Raw genomic sequence first — 24,281 nt, forward strand, 5'->3', positions numbered from 1 at the left:
CCACTTTTTCATGAATTTACCAAGAGCCAGCTTCAGGTAAAGTGGAATTGCTATATGCTGACCTGGTGACCCAATTTTAGATCATATGATAATTTATTTTTAAATTTAGAAATGCACGCATTCACGTTTATAGAAATTATCTGCACAAACATCAGTGTAGTTGCACCTTCTCATCGGTACAGTTTTTTTCACTGGTGATAGATTTTAATTAAAGCATCTTTATAGATACTTTCCATCTTGACAGTAAATTTTTAAGTTCATTCTTTAAACATGATCATTCTGGATTGGTATGGATGACCAAATAGGATGCTGTTTTTCATTAGGCAATGTTAATGGCTGCTGTCTAAGAATGCAGCTTTTAAACGTGCAAATGTAAGTCGGCCATAGAGCTTCTACTTGAACTGAAATGTTTTTTCCCTGTTGTTAGAGAGGAATAGTGGAGAACAATCTCTCCCTGGGGTTCAGTAATTAGTTTTAAAAATGAACAAAATTGTGACCTAAAAGGAAGACGTGCTTTGCTGTATCCTCTCATTCAAATCTGCTTTTAAAATTACAATTGTGCTGAAAAGGAAGACTGGCGAGTTGGTAGTAACCAATTAGAAGGCAGGATGGCCTTGGCCTTCCTCATTTCCATTTTATTATCAGACTTGCACAGCTATCACAGCTCTGAATATGTGCTAGCAATCCAGTTCCGGGTGTGGATCTCGCAGCTAACTGCCAGCACGAGAGAAAAAAAAGTATTCCATTGTCTCTGCTGCGTTTGACGAAGAACAGATGAAGTAATTTGACTTTACTCTCTACTTTTGATGTTTGTTCATTAACAACAAATTAAAACAAAGAAGAAAATGAACGTCTTTTTCCAGCTACAATTTCTGTTTGGTGAGTTGGTTTTACTGTTGCCATTTTCCAATGAAGAGAGAAGTAGTTCTGTATATTGATAATTAAGGTATTCTTTATAAAGCTTTGTACTGACTTACAACATGTTATCAGGAAGTGCGGGTTCAAAATATGAAGAATCACAAAATTGTATATTTTCATGAAACTTAACTGAAGTTTTATAGACGGGCTCTGTCATATATTTATACATTCAAACAGTTCTTCCTAACACCAGTTGCTGCACTTATCACAGAAATGCAAGTCCTGATGGGTGTTTTGTCCTTAGTTTTGAAATTTATTTTGTGGGTATAATAAGTATTGACTTATTATGAAGTGTGATAAGGTTCTTTTAAATCTCCATAGCATTTATAAACATTTAAGATTACTCCAACTTTAATGCAATTAGTTTAGAAGCAGTTTAATGTCAACACATCAGTTATATGAAAAAATCGACCTTTGTCTATAGAATCATTCGCTACAAAATATTTTGTCAGTTGGTTGAGCTTGCACTGAACAGATATCCACGATGACAGATGGACTTCCTCTGAATGCGTGTCAAAGTATTTCATGTAATTAACCGCACGCAAATTTATTCCAAGGTAAAAGTTAAACATGGTTGTAATTGAAACTTTCAGTGTAACCTCTCTGAAAAATTTTGGAAGGAATAAATACATATTCCAAGTAACAACAACTGTTAACAGTAATCCCTGCAGAACAATGCTAAATGGAATTGATGGTAACATCGACCAAGCACAGAGACATTTCTCATGAAACATTTTCTTAAGTCACTTTAGTTGTGTGCTCTGCATATTAGTGTGCATTAAATTGAGGAAGATGAATTGTTGTCAGTGTTAATAAGAACAAGATATCTAAGTAGGAGGAGGCTATTCAGCCTGTCGTGCATGCTCTGTCACATAAGATCATGTCTGATCTTTTATCTCAGCACCACTTTCCAGCATTAATCCAATATCCTGCGATTCCTTTAATATTTAAAAATCTATTTCTGTATTAATGACCAAGCTTGCACAGCCCTCTTAAATGGAGAATTCGCTTTCTCGTCACTGAAGAAATTTCTTATCCTCTCTGTCTTGAACGGTCAACACCTTGAGATTGTGGGTCCTAGTTCCAGACTCTGTAGCCAGGGAAACACGAACTCCACGTCTACCTTGTCAAACCCCTCAAGAATTTTGTATGTTTTGCAGAAATCACCCCTCATTCTTCTAATTTTTGAGAGTATGAGCCTAGTCCACTTAATCTTTACTTATACAACAGACATGCCATCCCAGACATCAATCTGGTGAACCTTGGCTGCACTCTCCCTATTGCAAGTATATCTTTCCTTGGAAGGGAAATCAGCCCGTGCACGATATTTCAGATGTGGTTTCACCAGGCCATTGTAGAATTGAATTAAGATGTTTCTGCTCTGTACTCAAATCCTCTTGCAGTAAGGCCAACGTACTGTTTACCTTTCTAACTGCTTATTGTGTCTGTATATTAACTTTCAGTGATTCATGTATAAGGGCACACGGGTCCCTCTGAACACTAAATCCTTTCACCATTTAAAAATACTCTACCTTTCTACACCTTCTTAAAAAAGAAAATGACTTCACATTTTTCCACCTTATTTTCTATTTGCCATGTCCTCACCTATACACTAAACCTGTCTATATTTTCGTTAAGTCTCTCCGTATCTTCCTCACAAAGCACACTGCCAGCCAGTGTTGTATCATCAGCAAACTTGGAGGTGTTTCCCATCCAAATCATTGATCCAAATCATAGATCTGTTGGGGCACCAGCAGTAATTCCTGCAGCACTCCCCTATTTATAAATTTACAACATGAAATGGTATTATTCCTACTCTGTTGACTATCTGCTAACAAGTTCTCAATCCATTCAGTATATTACCCTCAACTAATATACGCTTTCTTTAATTATCACTTGTGTGGCATCTTATTGAAGACCTGAAAATCATAAATACTTTTATACATTTCCTGTTACTTCTCTGCTAGTTACAACCTTAAAGAGCTCTGATCAAACGTGGTTTTCCTTTCATAAATCTATGTTGATTCTGCTAAATCGTATTATTTTCCAAATGCCCTGTTATACTTCCTTAATAGATTCCAGCATTTTCCCAATAACTGATGTCAAGCTTACTGGTTTATAATTCCCAGTTTTGTTTTTCTCTTTCTCTCTCTTAAATAGTTTTGTTACCATCCAATCCACGGGAACTGTTCAACTATGGAATTTCAGACATTGTGTCCACAATGTACTCAGTCACTTTCTGAGTTGGCTTTCAGTCCCATTCATTTCCTAAATACTATTTTTGTAAAAATTGTATTAATGCTCATTCCTTTTCAGCTTTTCACTAACTCTACACCGATGGTTTTCAACTATTAGCAGGAGTTTTCTGTCATCTTATATTCCTCAATATAATTTCTCCTGTCTCATTCTAAAAGAGACTCACAATCACTTCAATATTTTAGTTTTCACATATCTAACAGCAGCTTTTACAGTCTGTTTTTATGTTTCTTGCTAGAGCACCCTTGCATTCTACTTTTCCTTATCAACATCTTGGTGCTCAGATATTGTATATCTTCTTATTACAGAAGAGCTGATCTCTCCTGGGTTAAAGTGTTTAGCTTAAATTTGGAATTTGCTGGGGATAGAATATTATTTAACCATTATGTATACATGCATAGAAACAAAACTTGCAATACTACAGGTGCAACACTGAAGTGTATATCAATGCTCTCTTCTTACAGTGCTGGCTCCATATGCTGCGTGTCAGTTGCAGAAAGGTGAGTACCACATATATCACAGATTATCTGCAACTTTTCCAATTGTTTCCAATTCTTTCATGAGCCTTTGACCGAGAAAATACTTGCAGCATATAACTTTTGATCTCTTTAGTGAGACTAAATTTTGAGGGTATATTTGGTTGTCTCATAAATTTAATAGTCGAATCACATGACTTGAAAGTTCAGGGATCTTAGTTCTCATTGAATCCAGTCCTGAAGCTAAGGCTTAGACTGAGGTATAAGAGCACTAAAGAATGCAGTACTCCATTTTAGGTATCACTAAAGATAAAGTCTAATCTTCCAGTGAGAAGTATTGCTTATTGATAGGTTGCATATGAAAAAGATATTTACTTCAATGGGAGGATCTAGAATGAAGGGTTGCTGTTTAAAATATTGAAGAGCGATGAGGCAAAATCCCTTTTCCTAAGTCTTTGGAAACCCTTCCCTCAGAGGATGGTCGAAGCAGAGCTTTGAATAGAGCTTTGAATAAACAAGGGGGTGAAAGGCAGGAATGTGGAGTTGATGTTACAGTCAGATCGGTTATGATCTTATTGAATGGCAGAGGGGCTCCTAATTCACCTGTAATCAGATGTAATTTCATTTTCCATGTCAGCTACTCATGACTGTATCAGAGCTGTAGTTTTGGTTCAGTTCAGATATGCTGAGTAAGAGGAAACCAACGTAATGAAATCACCATTGACGTCATCAAAGCGATTTAGACTTGTTGTTGAACCAGATAAGATAAAAATATTGTATATCTTCTCATTACCAGTACCCTTTCACCAGTAAAAAGGGCTATCATACGTGACAACCACAAGCATTAATGAACCATAAGGATCTTTCTGATGTCTAGCTCAAAATTACAGCTGAGCAATGTATACCATTGTAATCATTGGAGAAATGATCGATTCACAGTAAGTTGGATCAAAAATGTATCTCAAAGACAAGAGAAATTCGAGGACTGATAAGGCATCACAACGAAACTGATGATATGTACAACAGTTAAAAATAAATTACACTGGAAGGAAAATAAATGAAAGGAAAATGTACATTGATCATAGCTTCCTGTTTGTTTTCCTGGTAGAAGGCAGGAACATGTGCTGGAAAATTACACACTCATTTTGATGATGTTCTGATTCTTTTAATGCTTTGAAAATAACTGAGTAAAATGATGAGTTTTCCTATGTCAGGAGTTTGTCCATAGCTTGGAACACTACAAGGTTTAAGTTAAAAAAACATAAATGAAAATGTAAGTATGTATTAAACAGATGATTATTTATGTATTAGCAATATAGCAGTTTGGAATTAGATGTGAATGTTGTTAGGGTTATAAATGCTATGGAAGGAAAATATCACATTGTGAGAACTGATACTGACTAATGGCTTCACAACAGAACCAATCTCAATGAAAACCAATGTCAAGCAAGGCTGCGTCATTCCCTAACACTTCTCAATCACTCTTGCTGAATTGCTGCATCTCACCTAGAACAAACTTAGGAATGGAGCTAATTTTCCAAACTAACAGGAAGCTTTTGAGCCAATGGTGACTACACTCCAAAGCCAAGGTTACCCAAACCTTGATTAAGCTACAATGTGCAGATGATGCCAGCATTTCCACACACTCAGAAGCCAAGTTCCAAGCTCTTGTGGGCACTTTCCAATAGTTCTTACACGCAAACTCTGTAAGATGTGGGTCCACTGCCAACCTGTCCCCAGTGCATTCTACTGTCCTCTGACAATTAAGGCTTTGAGCGAGACTCTGGAAAATGTGGACCGCTTCCCATAACTCAGGATTCACCTCTCAGCTACGGCAGACTTGATGAAATTCATCGCAGCCTTCAATGTGACAGCATATTCTTTGGTTGATTGAGAAGGAGAGTACTTGATGATCAAGACTTTGGGCCTGATATATAAAGCATGGTCTTCTATGTAGCAGCAATTCCAGCCTTCCCCATATGCTTTTGAGACGTGGACTACCCACAGCATGCGCTGATACCACTGATGCCCTCCCGAGTTCACCTGGAGGTATAAGTGAACCAGTCACAGTGTCCTCTTCCCAGCCAATAACCCCAGAAGTGAGACTCTTGTTACATTCAGTTGGCTACCTTGGGCGAGCCACATTGTCCACAATTCCCTGACACCAAACTCCTGAAACAAACGTTCTAATAGAAGCTCTGCCATGAGAGGAGATTCCTCAGGGATGTGCCCAATGCCTTCCTGGAAAAATTGCAACATTTCCATTGACTGCTGGGAATGTCTGGCCCTTGACCACTCAGAGTGGAGCATTTGGGATGGCCATAAGAGATACAAGGGCATGCACCAGGAGCAAATACAGGCCTCAGCTAAGTGACAGAAGGAACAGCCCACCTCACCACCTCCCCACCCCATCCGTGGAAGAATCGGCTGGCCACCTTGGAACCCACAGAACCAGCATGAAGTGAACTGTTCTCAATCCCGTGGGACTGACTATGAAGAAGAGGAAGGGTTCCTTCACAGATTAACACAATTTTATGTGACAAGATAATTTGACAATTGTCTATCAGTTACTCCTGTTCCCTCATTCCATCCCATTATGTTCACAATGTATCCTGAGAGAATTAACATTGGATGGAGACATCAATGTTCCTAAATCTTGAATTTCTCTCTCATTATATAATGCAAATAAAAACAAATTTTCCAATCCATCCAAAATCTTGCTGGATCAGTGGCTCCACTTCCAGTGCATCTGATCCAGTGGATTTTCCCTGAGAGAGGTGGGTTCCTGGCAATGCTTCCAGTGCAGTCAGCTGCTGCCTAAGTCACAGTGTGGCCAGCTATATCAGGGGGTTTATCTTTGCATTCCCTGCATAATGAGCTGTGATTTATCGCTTGAAGTCATCCTTTCATTTCTGCTACTTTATCTAACCACCTTAACCAACCCTGTAATCCTACAAAATAACAAACCAGAACTTGCTGACCCAGTCCCCCAACCAGCAAGCATAGCCTGCAGACTTTCCAGTTTATATTTATCAGGTTCAGATGTTGAAGGGCTTTTCTTACTGGTTCAAATCTTCCTGGACTACAACAGCAAAAGGCAACCAAGTCTTCATCACTAGACTGAGGAAGCCCTGCCCCAAAACACTGAAAGCTTTGATGGGTGGCAAACCCTCATCCCAGGACCCAAAGAGAACAGCAGTTCATCTTTCTGAGTAAGGACATTGCAACCATTAGGACTCAATGTTAAATGTAACAATCGCAGGTAACCTGCTTGTGTAAGACCTGGGCAGTTCTGATGTAAGATCATCAACTTGCAATGTTAACTCAGTTTTTATCTTGCCACAGATGCTGCCTGGCCTGCTGAATATTTCCAGCAGTCTCTTTTATTTCAGATTTCCAGCATCGGCTACGTTCTGCATCTCAGTTCCACCAACATTAAGGTTGTGAAAGGTGACAGTCAGGTACATGCAGTGGGGTTCTCCTTGTTTAAGTACCCACTGTACACATTGGATACTGTTCAAATTGGAAGTTTAATATCTTTATTTAATATAAACTCATGCCAGGTGAATATAACAACACAAGAACATAAGAAATAGGATCAGGAGTAGGCCATCTGGCCCATTGAGCCCGCTCTGCTATTCAATAAGATCATGGCTGATCTGGCTGTGGATTCAGCTCCACCTGAAGTTAACAGGAGAACAAAAAGACCCCTACTTTAGCAGTTTCTAAAAAATCTATAAGCAAGCAAAAGTCACCCCACTTATCCATCCCATTTATCCATCACACTTTTGCGGTCATCAGTCAAGCAACAAGGTACAGCTGTCAGTAAGCATTTTAAATAACTAACTTTTCTTGATATTTTCTAAATATGGTTAATCAATAAGAAAGTTCAAGTGTTAACATGTTAAGATGTCACATCTTATTTATGGCTGAACATTCCAAAATGGAGTCTGGCTTGTTCTAGCACAATGCAGCTTGATGTCATTTAGGTAACTTTTCTAGGCAAGTTTGATGCAAATTTTTCATCAAGAACTTCACCCAACACAAAGAGCAATGCATTGTTAGCAGTTTCCTGGAAGTTCAAAATAACTCTGTTAATATAAATTCCAATTTCCTGGACACTGATTCTTTTCTACGTGTTGTGCTATATCCTTGGGCGGTGAAATCGTGAACAGGATTAGGATTCTATTACTTAATGGGGAGAAGGCCTCCTCTCTCTGATTGTTATTCAGGAAGGATACAAACTGATAAAACCTATTGTCATTGACTGTTAGTGCTCGGTAGCTGATATTTTTGTTCTCTGGACACAGTCCCATTAAAAATTGAGACCCATCCTATTCAGTGGAAAGAAAGGACTTAATTTCCTCTGTTTTGAGCATCTCCAGTTCCTGCTATCATTCAGACAAACACAGATCTTTGGGATTCACAGATAAACAATGATCAAATTCTTAAACAAAGGAAACTGATAACACAAATGATCTACAGGACATCTATAATTGGTTTGAATTTGTCCTGTATACGGCTTGTTTTTAAACTCCTTAGTTTAGAACTGTTTAGAACTCCTTTGTGAAAGGGCATAAAACTGACTGTTAATTATTTTATTTCTTTTTTTAGCTCCACTATTGGGAATTATGGTTAAGTTCAATACATGTTACTTCTGATCTAAAAATACATAGTAGACTTTGTTTATCAGGGTTCTGATGTGACCTACCAATGGTTCTTTAATAAACAGAAAAAAACAAATCTCCTTCATTTGAATAGGACATGCCCGAGCAAATTTCCACATTATTGCCAGTGCTGTAACTACACTGGAACAGCTTGGGTATGGGAGAGACTAGTTCTGAAGTGCAAGTCTTTGGTGCTATAAGTTGTCTGGTCCTGTGGTCTTTGTTATACACAGTGCTTGCAGCCATTCCTGGATATCACATGGAGTGAATCAAATTAACTGGAGATTGGCTACTGTGATGGGGAAGTCGGGAAGAAGTCAAGTTGGATCAGATTCTCATCACTTCTGGCTGAACGTGGTTGCAAGTAGTTCAGCCTTGTCTTCAGCACTCACCTTGCCGAGTCCTGTCATTGTTGGAGTTTCCTCCTCCCATTAGATGTTTAATTGCCCACCACCATTCATGACTAGAAGTAGCAGGACTGTGGAGCTTTGATCTGATCCCTTGATTTTAAGACTCCTGAGCTCTGTCTATTGAATGCTGCTTAGCTTGCATGCATCCTGCAGCTTTACTAGGCTGGCAGTTCAGTTTTTAGAATGTTTAGTGTAATGCATGCCCTTCTTATTCAACCACAGTTGAGCCCCTGGCTTGATAGCAATGGTGGAGTGAATCATCAGATTACATATTGTGGTGCTGTTGCTGACTGTCCACAGTTCCTCAAGGATGCCCAGTTTTGATCCACCAGATCAGTTCTGAGTCTGTCCCATTTAATATGATTGTAGTGCCACAAACATCAAGGAGGATGTCCTTGGTGTGAAGGTAGGACTTTGTCTCCACAAGGACTGTGCAGTGGTCACTTCTACCGGTGCTTTCCTGGACAGGTGCATCCTCCACAGACTGCTTATCGATGTGAGGGATAAATCTACTTGACTTTGAGGCAGCTATGTTCATCACGAAAGGGCCCACCCAGTTAATGATGGTATTACCAAGCCACTATTGGTGATGGACGTTGAATTCAACCACAGAGCACATTCTTGCTTTTGCTACTCTCGATGCTGCTTCCACTTCTTCCAGGGAGGACTGGAAAGAACAAATTATATTATGAATCTTATATCTATTTCAAATATTAAATGTTGCATGAACAAATCATCTTAAATCAAAAACTGGGAAAAATCTGTGTCAAACATGAAACTTGAAATATGAACTGATATAGGTTTCCAGCTGACGCAAGAGCCAGGAGGATTTTGTATTAAATCTCCTCTGACCACCTTTCCCAATTCTATTCCCTCCCCCCCCCCCCCCCCCCCCCCCCCCCCCCGTAGCCATCTGGGCCACTCTGCTACCAGCATTCCCCTCTAATCTTGGCTGCCCTCCTGATACAAATGGTGGTCAAAATAAATTGATCAAAATAAATTACTGCATGAATGAACAATTTGTGGATCTCCCGGTTTCTATTTTATGCCCCTTGTTTCATATTTTATAGCTTATCAACATTCAAATCTATGTTAGCTATCAGAGTAATCTTCATTTACTTCCTTGTAACCTATTCTCTCCCACATGCCCACCAACTCCCCCCGATTCTCCTGCCACTCAGCAATTAACATCAGCCAATTAACCTACCACCTACCTTGAGATGTAGGAGGGAACTGGAGCACCTTGGGTAAACACCACAGTCACATGGAGAATGTGCAAGCTGTTTGTGGTTGAAACCTGATGCCAGTACCAAGGCAAAGATTGTTGAATTTTGGGAAGATGTTTCACTTTTCCTTTGAACTTCAATCACTGATATTTCTTTGATTACATTTACCATAGAACAATTTAGAATTCCGGGTGAGACCTCAGATTGGATAGCTCTGTGCAGTTACAAGCAATTGTCATGCTCTTAATCCTGGTCAAAATCTCCTTTTAAAATGAGTGTCCTCCATCAGTTATTTTTACTTGAAAGAGTATGAATCATATGTCTATGCATACAAAACACCAGAACCCATGTGGTAAACAGTGAGGGGCCCCTAGAGGAAATTCATGTTGCTGTATCTGATGAGCTCAAACATAGAATTTTATTGAAAGTATTGACCACAATGAACCAGATGGGAATAATCTGAACAATGAAAAGGGAAGCAAAGCTATTATGTGACAAGGGCCCCTTATCTATGACAGAAGATTTATTTTCATTTACAGGATATGAGCTTCACTGGAAACACCAACATTTATTGCCCATCCCTCATTGTCCTTGAGAAAGCAGTGGTGAGGCGCCTTCTACTGCCACGGTCTGTCTAATAAAGCTACTCCCACTGTGGAGGATGGCTTTTGAATTGCAGAAGGAGTGTAATAATTTAAAGAATATTTAATGACAGTTGTACACATTGACTTGTGGATTACTTCCTTCCTCCCCTGCTCCATAAAAATTGACATGTGAGAAGCAGGGATCACAAAGTCACAGTGAATTTGAAACAAAAGTGTAATAAATACTAAATCATCATCTAAAGAAAGATAATTTCATTTTTCAGTTGTATTTCACATGTTAATGTTAACTCAAAATTACTTATTTCCACTTGACACTTTAATTTCAGTTTCCTGCAAATACAGTTCTTTATTTTCATTTGATACATAGTCAGTTTTCATTTGTTGATTCAGAACTACTGCTTGTCTGACCTCCTGTGCTGATTTAACTGTAACTTCCTCCAGTTCTCTCCACAGCCATTGTCTCAGCCTGAACAATCTCTGCATCCTGTTTTCCTTTCAGTTTTCACCCTCCTTTTCTCCGCATTAAAGCAGTGTCAGATTTCACTTCCATAGTTTCACGCACATCCACACGTTTCTTACTTCCTGACTATTCCCAAATCTATTGGCCGACATCCCATCCTTTGCTAGTTAGTTTTTCCCAAACTCTGTTCTTCCTCTCCTAATTTATACCTAATCCCAGTTGCCCATCGTTCTTTATGATTTACGTAGGATCCTCACAAAGCTTCAGAATTAAGATTTTGATTCTTGTATTAAGCACCCTACCCCATGCCTCTGCCCTCCATCTCTCTTTAACCTCCTCCAGACCTACCACATTCTTCATTGAAATCTCCCTTTCTCTAACATGGTCTCACCTCCTTCCCTTCATTCCTCATTCCTTCAATCCAGCAATGACATGCCTCAGAACCTAGGCAGCATCTGCTGCAGTTCTGTCCCTGACCCTCCCCATCTCTTTCATCCACCTCTGTCTTATGCCTTTGTCTAAGCTGTTGGTGAACTCTCTTAATCATTCCTCACTTTGTTTGATGTCTGCTTCTTCACCCAACACCTTGGGAATCACCTTAGAATATTTATCTCCACTATAGGTGCTCTTCAAATAAACACTGCGATGCTGTCATCAGAGTGCAGTCAGTATATGGCTTGTTTTTAAACTCCTTTGTGAAAGGGCATAAAACTGACTGTTAATTATTTTATTTCTTTTTTTAGCTCCACAATTGGGAATTATGGTTAAATTCAATACATGTTACATCTGATCTAAAAATATATAGTAGACTTTGTTTACCAGGGTTCTGATGTGACCTACCAATGGTTCTTTAATAAACACAAAAGAACTGCATCTCCTTCATTCAAAATAAATGTCCAGTCTGGTTATTGATAACCTTAGTCATCGATGCTGGTGGCTATCATTGTAAAGCAAACAAAAATGTTAAAGTTAAATTACTTTGATATTCTCTTATTCATTTATTTTGTGTTTGATAAAAACAGGAAAATGTGCCATTAGCAAAATACAAGTGTTCCCCATTTCCAAGTGAGCGAGTGATCGGATGAGAAGTGAGACAAGCCAGTGATAATACTGGCTCCTCTCATTTCTCATCAGCTAAGGGTGGATGACTCAATGGTTGGAAACCACAAACAAGAAAGTATTTTGGAAATAGTACCAGGAATATCTGGTAGATCCTAACTTTCAGTGCCAAGGTGGAAAGCCCTTTGATCTATTGAAACCATTTGCTCACAGGATACCAGCAATGTTAGCAAGGCCCGTATGCAAAATCTGATACCTACTGCCCTTGAGTTGAATAACCTGCTGGGCCATATCACAGGGCATCTAAGAATTGGTTACATTGCTGCAGGTCTGGAATCAACATACAGATCAAACCAAATAACAACTGCAAATACCTTCCATAAAGATTGCTGAACCAGTTGGCTTTTCATAACAATCTGGTAGTTTCAAGGGCATCAGCTATTTCCTGCAGAGAGGAGCATGTTCAGGCTGGGATCAACTGGGGCACAGCCCCATCCAATAAGTATTAAACATATTAAGTACAGATACCTACAGATACTATCAATATTTGTTAAATGTACCCCACCAAAAATGGTCAGATTTATAATCCTGCAGCTATCCCTGAATCAAGAATTATTTAACAACTTGATCCCCTCAGCCAGTGAGATGAGATTTTAACGTCCATGTGAATTATTAGCCCAAGCCTCTAGTCCAGTAATATTACCAATATGACACTGTATCCCCCATGGAAAGTAACACAGGATACTGTTTACTGATGTGCAGTTGACCTACTGCTGCTTAAAGACGAAAGTTTTGAAAAAGCCCAAGTTTTACAGCATGTGAGCTTTAGTCCCTTCATGGTAGTGATTAATAACAATAGTCTGGGTTAGAGCCCAAAAAGTCTCTTGTACAGCAAAAGTTGTAATTTCAGGGGCAAAATGCCCTGGATGCTGAATAGGTCCATTCATAGGCTGTGGGTATAGCTGGCAAGGCCCACACTTATTGCCCTAATAAACTGGGACACAGCCATGCATCTTTTGTTGGACTCTACTAGCTGTGCTGGAGCTAACAAGTTATTAAGATATTGGAAAGGTCTCTCTGTGACTCAGTTTCAATTACTATGAAATGTTGAATGTGCTTTGGGACACCAACAGATTACTCAATAAACAATGATCTTGGCACCAGTCTGCACTGGGTCATTTACATCTTGTGTGAGCTGTATTTTTTAAAAGGAAGTTAAACTTATCCTCTTAAAGTGTTACTTATGTTTTCCTTTTGCTTCTTAAGTTCCAGCATCCAATCCTGAGATTTCTGCAAAAATTGACCATAAGGATGAACAAGCAGTGATCATGACTATTTACTGTGTGTCACCTGAAGGCACCTTACCAATAATTTACACGTTATATAGAAATAAAACATTGATGGAAACCTACCAAGCAGAGAGTCGGAGGAAGGCAGAGTTCCTTGTGCAACTAACTTACAGAGAGCTACTGGAGACCCTCAAATGCAAAGCTGAGAATGGATTTGATTCAAAGTACAGCAGGGGGCTGGTTATAGGTATGAACAATATCAATTTCATAGTCTAGCTTTTTGTAATTTTTCATTTTATCCTTTCATTTTGCAGTCAGTGCTTGTTGTTCAAATTGTAAAATGTGACAGTGTCGAAGTACAATTACATTTGCACACCTATTACACTGATAATCTGGCATCTTTGGGACTTTGATAGTGCTGTACAGGCAAATTTTCTGGACTTTTGGATGTTATTCCCTATTAATACCACAACACACTTTTAATTCACATTTTTTAGATGTTACACAGTAGTATAATAAATTTTCCGGTAAACATGCTTAAAGGGAGTGTGGGAAAAGATCCTGGGGAGTTCAAAAGAGTGTGACAAACAGAACTAACTCAATGTAACTGCACTGTGTAATGAATTGACCTGTACGATCGGTGTGCAAGACAAGTTTTTCACTGTACCTTGGTACAAATGACAATAATAAACCAATACCAATACTAGGCAAACTAAATGCTGAACCCTTGGGATTTTGAAACAACCAGATAGCATATTATTGGAGTTTTACTGTATAACCTATTCATCCATGCTGTCACTGCTTGCTGATCTACTTTGACTCCTGATTAAGCAAAGCCTAATACTTAGATTCTTATCCTTTTTGAAAATGCCTCTATATTGTGTGCTCCCTTTCTCTACTATCTCTTCCAATCCAATAACCCTCCTAGGTTTCTATACTGAGCCATTCCCAGCTTCATGAGCATCCACAAATGGAATCACTCTGCTGTCGACTTCATGCTTTCACTGCTGTGAGCTTAAACTCTGGATTCCCTCTCCGCCTCTCTCTTCTCATTTAAATTGCCCCTTCGCACCTACCTCTTTGCCATTTGCTTGGTGTTATTTTATTTTCAGCAAAGCACCTCATAATGTTTTGCTAGATTAATGATCCGATATAAACCAGTTGTTACTATAGTTGGAGCTCCAGTGGAGGGAGTGTGAACAGTCAGGTTGCTCCTGACTGCTCTCTTATCTTTCAAAGAGTTATTGGCTGGTTCACTTTTCCAGCAAATCACTTGTGTTTCTGCCACCCACCTTCCTCCTTCCTATACTGATCCAATACAATTCTTACTGCTCTGCAGTTCTGGGTGATCCATGAATGCTACTGGTATTGGTACAGCTCTGACCATTTGGAAAAGGTGATGATGATGATATGATGATATATCATTACTGGTCGCATGTACATCGAAACACTCAGCGAAATGCACCTTTTTGTGTAGAGTGTTCCGGGGGCAGCCCGTAATTGTCGCCACGCTTCTGGTGCCAACATAGCATGCCCATAACTTCCTAACCCGTACGTCTTTGGAAGGTGGGAGGAAACTGGAGCACCTGGAGGAAACCCACGCAGACACGGGGAGAACGTACAAACTCCTTACAGACAGTGGTGAGAATTGAATGGACGTTAAACCTGTGTACAAGGGGTTTCAGCAGAGGATGAGTGACCTGCAATATTTGGTTATGCTTACAAGGCTAGCTAAGCAAACCAGGGAATTGTACCTAGATATGTGACCATTCTAATACTAGAAGAATCTATAGGTGCATTTGTGGAGACAAATCTTCTGTTATAATTTAATTTGAAAAGTATCATCTATGGTGTGGATCTGGTTGTAATTTGATGCAGAAACCTGCACAGCTGCAGTGTATCTTACAAACTCAAATAACCTGGCATTTTTGCATCCAGTAATGAACCTGACCAACATCGCAATGCAGAATCAGACCCTGGTATTACCACTCAGTATAAGGATATATTAGCAATGGGATTGAAGTACTAGGCAAGCAATACTATTGTAATTGAACACCCAACCATTTAATTCAGAGATTCTTTGACCAGACAGATTCATGATTTTTTGATATTTGTAAAGATATGGGATTAATAATACCAGGAAATTAAACATGTTATTTTCTTATAATTAGCCATTTGCAGGCCAGATATAGCCATTCAGAAAGCATAGAATTCCCAGTACCAATGTTTACGTAAAACTTTTTTTTGCAATAATTTTACCGATGGAGCACACTAAAATTTCTGTTCTGGATTTCTTTTTAGATTTGTCTGTTAAATTGACCTCAAATCCAGATCCACCTGTTCCGGGCCAGCAGCTTACACTCAATTGCACTGTAACTTATGAAACTAAACAAAATTACACGTGGTATTTTATGTACCCAAAGAAGAATATGACCAAAGTCACAAAGCAGAACCAGCTAATTATTGAATCCGCAAGCTCAGGGATATATTACTGCTCGATGCTCCATCAGATGAGCAACAGGATTGAAGTATCAATGCAAGGTAAAGTCCATTTGTAGCACTGTCGTCAACTATTTAAATCTGAATTTCTTCTGTTGGAAAGATTTTTGTATTGTAAAGGGATAAGCAATGCTGAGAAAGTAAACATCATTTTATTTTCTCACTTTCAGCCATTTTTAGGTCAGGTATAACCATCCAGGGACCATATGCCAAATGCATCTTGGACAAGGCTGCCAATTCAGAGCCACTTCAGTGTTAATTGCCAAATTCAAGAATGTGTGTCTTGGATCAGGATTTGCAAGTTAACAATCCTGACTCTGGCAGGCACTGCCGCATTAGAATCATAGGACTGTGAATGACACAGCAGGGCATTCAGCCCATCATGTCTACGCTGCTCTCAAATTATTCTCTATTGTGCCTATCCAATTCCCCTTAGCGGGCATTGAATGAATCTGTTTTAAACCCACAAAAGGCAGCAAATTCCAGATCATAATGAATCACAGTACAAAAAGTTTTTCCTTGCATTCCTCTTGATTTTCACCCTAAATTTCAGTCTGTGCCCTCTGGGTCTTGCAGACAAGCTTCCCTATCTTTTCGCTCTAAACCAACCATGATCTTGTACACCTCTATCAAATCTCTTCTCAACCTTTTTTTGCTTCAAGGAGAGCAACCCTGGCCTGTCGCACCCAGCAATACAGCTAAAAACCCTTATTCCAGGATCTATTCTCGTGACTCTTTCTTGAACCTTCCCCAGGACTTTCACGTATTTCCTAAGGTGTGGTGACCAGGATGAGACACAATTTTTCAACTGTGGCCTTCTGCATGTTTTATGAAAATTCATCATTACTTCCTTACCTTTGTACTCACTGCCTCTATTCATGACCACTTGCTCAAAATATATTTATTTATTCATGGGGTATGGAGAATCACTGCAACACCGACATTCATTGTCATTCCTAATTACTAAGGCAGCAGTTTGGAGTTGCCATGTAGGTCAGACCATGTAGGTCAGACCATGTAGGTCAGACCATGTGATGGCAGATCTCCGTCTCTGAAGCCCCAGATGGGATTTTTATGATAATCCAATAGTTTCACAGTTACCATTACTGAGACAGCTTATTTTAAATATCAGATTTATTTAATTATTTGAATTTAAATTTCCCAATTACCACGGTGAGCGTAAATATATTCATGTAAATACATTTAATTAATGTAAATATATTGCGGGTTCACATGCTAATTGTTGCAAAGTGTAATTTCAAAGCTATCGGAACAAAACAGCGCCGTGGTAAGCTTGTGCATGTCAGTGGAATGAGGTACACATTATAGAAGAACATAACATAAGGAACAGGAGCAGTAGTAGCACCTTGCCTCTGCTCCACTATTTAACAAGGTCATAGCAGTTCCGATCTTGGCTGCAACTCCAGTTCCCTGCCTTGATTCCACTATAGTACAAACGTCTAGCTCGGCCTGGAATATATTCAATGATTCTTATGCAACAGAAAATAAAGCAACAGTCTGTGTGGTTCTACTTTCCAGATTCCAGTTTCCAGCCAGTGGTGGTTGGTGTCAGTGTAGCAGCCGTTCTGCTGCTCATTTTGATCGTTGGGTTGATTTGTTATTGCAATGCAACTAAAGGTACGTAATTAGAAACAAAATATTCAATGACTTCAATTGCATTTAATTTTATCTCCATCTGAAAGGAGTTATTATGGATAGTTTTGGCCATAATATTAATTTTATTTGCAATTTTTTCTAAATAATATTTATCTTCAGAATATCTACCTTCCCAAGCTAATCCCTTGGCACTCAAATTCTTCCAGCACATTACTCACTTATATTTCCGGTTCCCCTACTATGTGAGAAGGCATATTCTTTTTATGATGTATCACTCTCTGAGTTAAAAAAAAGTACATACCTTGAAATATTTTAACTGGCCATATTTTACAGGATCTGGTTCACTGCCATAGCACTGCTTTAACCTGATCTGGATACAGAGGAGTGGCTCTGACCCTCTATATCCAAGAGACAGCCTGCAAGGTGGAGCAGGCTCATTGATAGCAAGCTGCTGTCAAAGGATCTTGATAATCATGGACATATAAAAACTGTTCACATTGGCTTAAATAATTAAAAACAAAAATAATGAATTGAATTAAAAGCAGCCTAATTCCTAAAAATTAATTAAAAATAATACCTTCATTACAAGGAAAAATAATTCAGCCACTTACCTGCACTTATGTTTTTAATGCAAGGTTTGCATTCTCATTTATGTGAATGAGGTCATGCTTTTTTTGCCAGCGTAAGATGCAGTGGCTGGGTATCAAGTGCAGCTAACCCCCCAGCTCAGTGCATCAGTAGCGAGTCCACCAGCAGAGCACAAGGTTGGGTGCGCCGGCATTTGACCTGCAGCTTGTCTCTGACTTCCCTATTTCAATGCTTAGGCACAGCAGTATGAGACTAGCTGGACAGCAAGGAGGAGAGAGCAGATGCTTCACCATAGAACTGCCAGCACAATCCAGCCCAATGTTTTCCTCAATAGCTTGATTTTAAACTTCCTGGTCTAACCAGCCTAATTTTGCAACAGATAAAATTCTAGATGCTAAAACCAGGGACTTTTTTTTGATGCAGTATGTGGTGCTGGATTGAATTCATTTAGCTTGATGCTTGGATTGTTAGAACTATTCTAGGTTACAGATGAATGATTGTCTACAGAGACACATATCAGTGGATGCTAATTTTATGGAATGAGTGCTCCAGCCCTTAATTCATAAAATTAATTCCCCAAAAAATATATAAATAGCACCAAACAAATTAATACATTGATCTTATAATGTTTAATTTTCATTGCAAAAATAATGGTATAAACCCTCTTAAAAGTGCAATCAAATGAATCTGCTGATCCTGACTTCCTTTTTGGGAGAGGTGAAGTACTAGAATGGGTAGGTCACTTCTGCTACAGGGAAACCTGCCACTCACTTGCATGATTTGGGTTCCAGCAGCCGCATGAAGCTCCTAATGCCCATTAACAATGGATACAAAGACGCTAGTAGACCATGTGACCTACTTTTCCTCATCTAAACCAGGACATCTGGTGCCATGCTGGCTCCATGAAAAAAAATTGGTGATCCAAGAGGAAAATAAGTACTAAAAAGGACACCTTTATTATTATTACATCGTAAGCAAGCTTAAAGATTGTTTATTTTTGCATTCATTGTTTAGACCTTGTTATGTAATGTTCCCTGCTGTAAGAATTCCACAAAGGCTGCTCCACTTCCTGCAGAACAGGGTGTGTCGCTGTTGGATTCTTCAACTGGAACACTTAAACTATGAATAAGAATTTCTGGCAAGTTTAACTGCCACAGCTAAGGAAATGCTTGCAATTGCAGGTTCTTCTCTCTCCCTCAATGTACCAATGGTGTACTGGCCTAGAATATGCACTTAAGTGCATGCACAGTAGCATGCACTAGATAATTTAAAAATATTAATATAAGTGTTTCCACTGAAAAGTAACCTGAAGAACAAAATCTATGTAATCCACGTATTGATCTTTCACATACTCCTCTAAAATTATACTTCATTAATGTTATTTTCCATAACATATGGATTAAGAAACTGAAATCTTAAAATCCACTACCTTTAATGCCCCGTGAACCTTGGGGACTCGTATCCCTCTGTTCTTCCATGCCATGCCGCCTGAATGTATATTTTATTTATCTATTTGGGCATAAAAGAGATTCATAGTTTTATAGACTATGCCCCAAAAATTCATGAAAAAAGAATTCCTCTAGAAATAGGGTTGCACTGTTTCTCATGCACCCCTGTTGGTCTCCTAAAACATATGCTGGGTCCTTACTAGGTGAAGAGGTGGTTAATGCATTTTGACAAGGTTATTCTTTGATGTTAGGGTGAATATAGACTGTGGTTTTCAATGAGGGATAAGTATTTCTCAAACTTTCTTGTGGACCATGAGATTCCTACAATGATGTGACCAAGAGCACATTACATTACACTGTGGTATATGCAAGTTCCTTGTGACTCTCCACTTTAAGTGACCTTCCTGTTCTCCACCTTTCATTTCTACATTGTTGCAGTGAAGCTCAGCAGGTTTCAGGACCACCATTGGTTCTTTCTCCTTTGTTCTCTGGACCAAGCATTGACCTAACTAACCTAAGACTATGTACACCTGTTTGCCAGCATTGCAGTTTTAACTCCAAACCTAAATTTACAGAATGGAGATGCAAGGGACTGCAGATGCTGGAATTTGGAGTAACAAACAAAATGCAGGAGGAACTCAGCAGTTCAGGCAGCACCTGCAGAGGGAAATGGATAGTTGACGTTTTGGGTTGAGACCTTTCATCTGGACTCGACAACATTTGTTTGTTGCTCCAAATTTACAGCAATACTCTCGTTAAAAAACGACAGCATCTATCAATCTTAAAAATACTACACCTCAGAGGAAAACTCATGCTTTGCAAACTTAATTTGAATCTTGAACTTTAAGGATTGTAAATAATCTTTCTGGTTATTTTTGAATAATTTTTAAAATAATTTTGAAATTGATAGTTATGGCTTGTGTATCAATCATGTCTCTACAAAGATATTTTCTTTTTAAAAAAATCCTCTTTCAGCCCACAGATTCAATGCTGCATAAGTCATGTGATGTGTATCTGTCAACAAGGTTCTGCTTTGTTATCTTCAATCACAAGACAATTTGGATCCAGGAAATACTATACAACCATCATGACCAATGCCTCATTGTTATTGCCAAACAGTATGGTTTATGTTAAAGCAGCACAATGGTCTTTGATAAATCTCTTTTTCCTCACTGATGGTCAGTCAGCTACTTTATGTCCTACTATGAAGTCTGATTGAAATGGAAGTGAAATCAAACCCAAGTATCAATCATGACTGGGATGTGACCTCACAAGATAACACAATGGGAGCCAATCCTTCAAGACTGAAGCTACCAAGAAACTGGACAAAACTGATTAACATTTTCAAATGAGTATGACTATAATTTCAGATTTTGAGCTTCCAAGATGCAGGTATAAAGGGGCGCTTAAGATCTGACCACCAGCTGTGTCCGTGCAAAGTTACCAATTCTAAAGGTATCCCACTCTACTTGCAATATTTGTGGATGTTTTTTCATAAATACAAATCATGCTAAGTTAAGGAAATTAGTTAAAGAAATCGATCCATTATCCCGAGCACTCCGAATCTATTTGCAAAATGTGTAGGACCAGTTTTAACTCATTTCTTAAATTTTGTAAATGATGCAAGTACTCCCACTGAGATGTAGGCAAACATTGGAGCATTACAAGAAACATCCCAAACAAAAACATCTTTTTCAATAAAGCATTTAATTTTACCTGTTTTATATTTTGGGAGGTAGGATGAGCTGAGAGTCTTCCCTTTATACATTATTATTTTATAGTTTAGAAATGGACATCCATTTTATTTGGCCCAGAAAAAAAAAGCTGATTGAAGCAATGCAAATATTGACAGTGACACTCTGTTTATTAAAGGACTCAAGACCCTGAATACTCATAAGGATGAAGGTTGGCATTAATTCTGTTTTCGCATTTATATTTTGGGTTAGCTCCAGATAGTTATTCAAAGTTGAATAGTAAGACAATGGTACCCAGCAGAATGAAGCAATTTACCACCCATGCTTGTCACATTTTGTTTTGTAGTTGTGTTAAGCCCGTTGTCATATTAATTTTCATAAGTTTTGGGATACGTTTTAGAGGTTACTTGGGTAGATTGGACAGACCCACATCACAATGTCTTCCCTTGTTGTTTTCTCCATACCAGACTGTTAGGGAGCAAAAGGTGCATACCTTCCAAGAAGGACATTGCTTGTCCTTTACACTGGTCAACTCATGCTGATGTTGGTAGTAATGGAACTCCACCCCACATATGCACACATTGGATTGCAAGGCATCAGGCATTTGCCATTAAACTCTAAGCATGAGAAGTTTTGTTACAGAAGTTGTATATAATTTTTTTACCTATATAGGAAAGATCTCACCTTTGTCTCCAGCCACAAATGGCGGGAGCTTACCTCAGTTGTCATGATGGTCCAGAATTATGTATCTGTACTCGACATTCATAGAAGTGTTTCAACAGACCAAACTGTCCGTACCTTTCAAGACTGGTCATGCACAAATCTGCAGTTTTAAAAAGATAAGTAAGTAACTTTGTCAATATTAGACCAATGGTATTAGACTATATACAATTCATTTACGATTTTCTTTCTGTGTTTGTGAGGCTGTATTTACAAAACCCTATCTATTATCCTTCAGCAGGATGTATCAGCAAGATAGGACAAAGGGTGTAGAACTGCCTAGGATGTTACAATAGTGATCAACTTTCATTTAAGACAGCATCAAAATGGAATTTTGCCATCAGCTTTGTAAAAAATATGTACGTGGAAAGCTGCATAAGTTTTATGCTGATGCTCATATCAGCAATTGGCAGGAATATAGATTTTAAAAAACTGAAACATAATATAAATATTCTGTACACCATTGTTCCTTTAATAGGATGTTTCATTTCAGCAACTCTTTTATATTGAAACATTGATGTTGTATCTCAAAATGTAGACATTCTGTGCATGTGAATGATTTACTTTAGTCAAACCTGTATTATATTAAAGGTAATTCATAAATGCAGTACACTGTGTGGTTACTGTATTTTCCATATCGACTCTAACTTCAGTGCCTATTTACTATAAACTGAGTTGCAGTCCCATCGCAACAGCAAGACCAGAGTTTTTGATTCAAAAGCTGTTTTATCAATGGTTTAGGGAAGTTCTGTTATCTAAGGTAAGTCCAGCAGTTTTGCACACACACAGGTAAAGAATCTTCACTTAGATAAGTTAAAATTAACTTTATGCAGAATATTGTTATTTTATATTGTCTCCAGTTTCAAAGCTTAATTGATTATTTGTTTCCAATGTACTGTTAGTTGATATCTTTTGCTGTTTTACCCTAATCACTGAACTGATCTGAGATTTCTTGATAGATTACTTTCAGTGATAATTTCTGCTCATTACCTCTTGAGTTTCCTACCCATCGGTGTTTGGCACCTAATATCTTGTGTCACTAACAAACCTTTACAGTCTGTACACTAGAAGTTGCAGTGGTGGCAGCTCAGTCTCCATCCTGCTGCTATCAATTCAGATCTCTGCTGCTAAACACCCAATCTCCCTGTCACTGTGAAGAAACAAGATGCACACACACTGGGTAAAGCGGTGGTAAGAGGTGGGAAGAAGGATAGTTTCATATGTAGAGGATAACTAGGAATCTATTGGCTTTATCAGCTAATTCAGAGGTTGGGTAGTCCTGGGGGTTGGGGGGGGGTCGGGGTGGAGAATGATGTGGTCTCGTAGAGCTGTATGTAGAACTTTTTATGCGCTTACTCACTGAAGTGACTCCATCCAGCAATATAAGACCACTATATTTAATTGTTTTGACAACACTTATAGTGTGCAATTCCTTAAAGTACCAGGACTGGAATGGTGATTGCCTGAAGCTATAAAGGGCTGGTAGATGGCCTTCCCATTCCAACATAAACTTTTCTTATTGATTCCACAGACAATTGGGGCTTGGGGAGGTGGGTCGGATGCAGGGATTGCCTCATCAAGGTTTAATAGTGCAAAGTTTACAATTTGGGGTTCGGTGAAATTTCAGATAGTCATCTGCATTGATCAGAGTCTGTGACTTTCAGCTTCTTTATTTTTGAGTGGATGAAACCAATAATTGGGAAGGCAGCAAATCAGATGTGCCAACATCCTGTATGCATTCCTGTGGCACACCCACAGTGTGCCACAGCCCCTTAAAATTGTCATCATGAACTATCACATGATATTGATAAGAGACATCCAGGATATCACATCAAAGTAGCAGGAACAGTGAACATAGAGTTAATCTGGTGAAAGGTAAATTTGTGAAAGAATGATTTTGTTTCACAGAGATAAATGACTGGAATATTCTGCTGGGTAGGTCAAGCATTTCACTCAAAATGCAATTGCGTGCTGTGTTTGGTGATTTGCGATTTTGCCTATATTCTTTAAAATGTTATTTTAATAGTTCTGATTTTCACTTGACTGTCTTTTATCGGTGATATTAAAATGACGATTTCTGTCCAGTGATATTTTGTTACTCAAATCCCCGGCACTTGCATCTCTAACTATACTCTGCAATTTCTCTCCCTTTCTCCATAATCTCCTCTAATTCTCAAACTGTTCTCAAATTCTCACCTCTTGGTCATCACTGGATTTAATTGCTCCACAATTGGTGGCTGTGCCTTTGGATGCCAAAACCTTAACTCCACCCTCCAGCAAGTGTCTTCCTTTTAAGATGCTTCTTAAAATATAGCTCTTGCACTGAGCATCTGACCAGCTGCCCTAACA

At 38.7% G+C, this 24,281-nt stretch overlaps 1 protein-coding gene across 1 annotated transcript; it reads left to right on the forward strand.

Annotated features, from left to right (window-relative positions):
* Positions 1–638: 638 nt before the first annotated feature.
* pecam1b (platelet and endothelial cell adhesion molecule 1b) lies at positions 639–22,539 on the forward strand. The gene is made up of 6 exons (XM_052032933.1): positions 639–879; positions 3,639–3,674; positions 13,344–13,613; positions 15,668–15,907; positions 17,405–17,503; positions 20,494–22,539. Exons 1-6 carry the CDS (start codon positions 846–848, stop codon positions 20,514–20,516), a joined length of 702 nt encoding a protein of 233 aa, XP_051888893.1. The 5' UTR covers positions 639–845; the 3' UTR covers positions 20,517–22,539.
* The last annotated feature ends 1,742 nt before the right edge of the window (positions 22,540–24,281 follow it).

The sequence above is a fragment of the Pristis pectinata genome, chromosome 18, assembly GCF_009764475.1.
Source record: "Pristis pectinata isolate sPriPec2 chromosome 18, sPriPec2.1.pri, whole genome shotgun sequence".
NCBI lineage: Eukaryota > Metazoa > Chordata > Chondrichthyes > Rhinopristiformes > Pristidae > Pristis > Pristis pectinata.

What these genes read in the sequence shown, in the direction of transcription:
- pecam1b (XM_052032933.1), top strand. Translation starts at nt 846, where the DNA reads ATGAACGTCTTTTTCCAGCTACAATTTCTGTTTG. An exon ending in GATTGAAGTATCAATGCAAG is followed by an intron (nt 15,908 to 17,404) that starts GTAAAGTCCATT and finishes TCTACTTTCCAG; the next exon opens with ATTCCAGTTTCCAGCCAGTG. An exon ending in TTATTGCAATGCAACTAAAG is followed by an intron (nt 17,504 to 20,493) that starts GTACGTAATTAG and finishes ATCCTCTTTCAG; the next exon opens with CCCACAGATTCAATGCTGCA.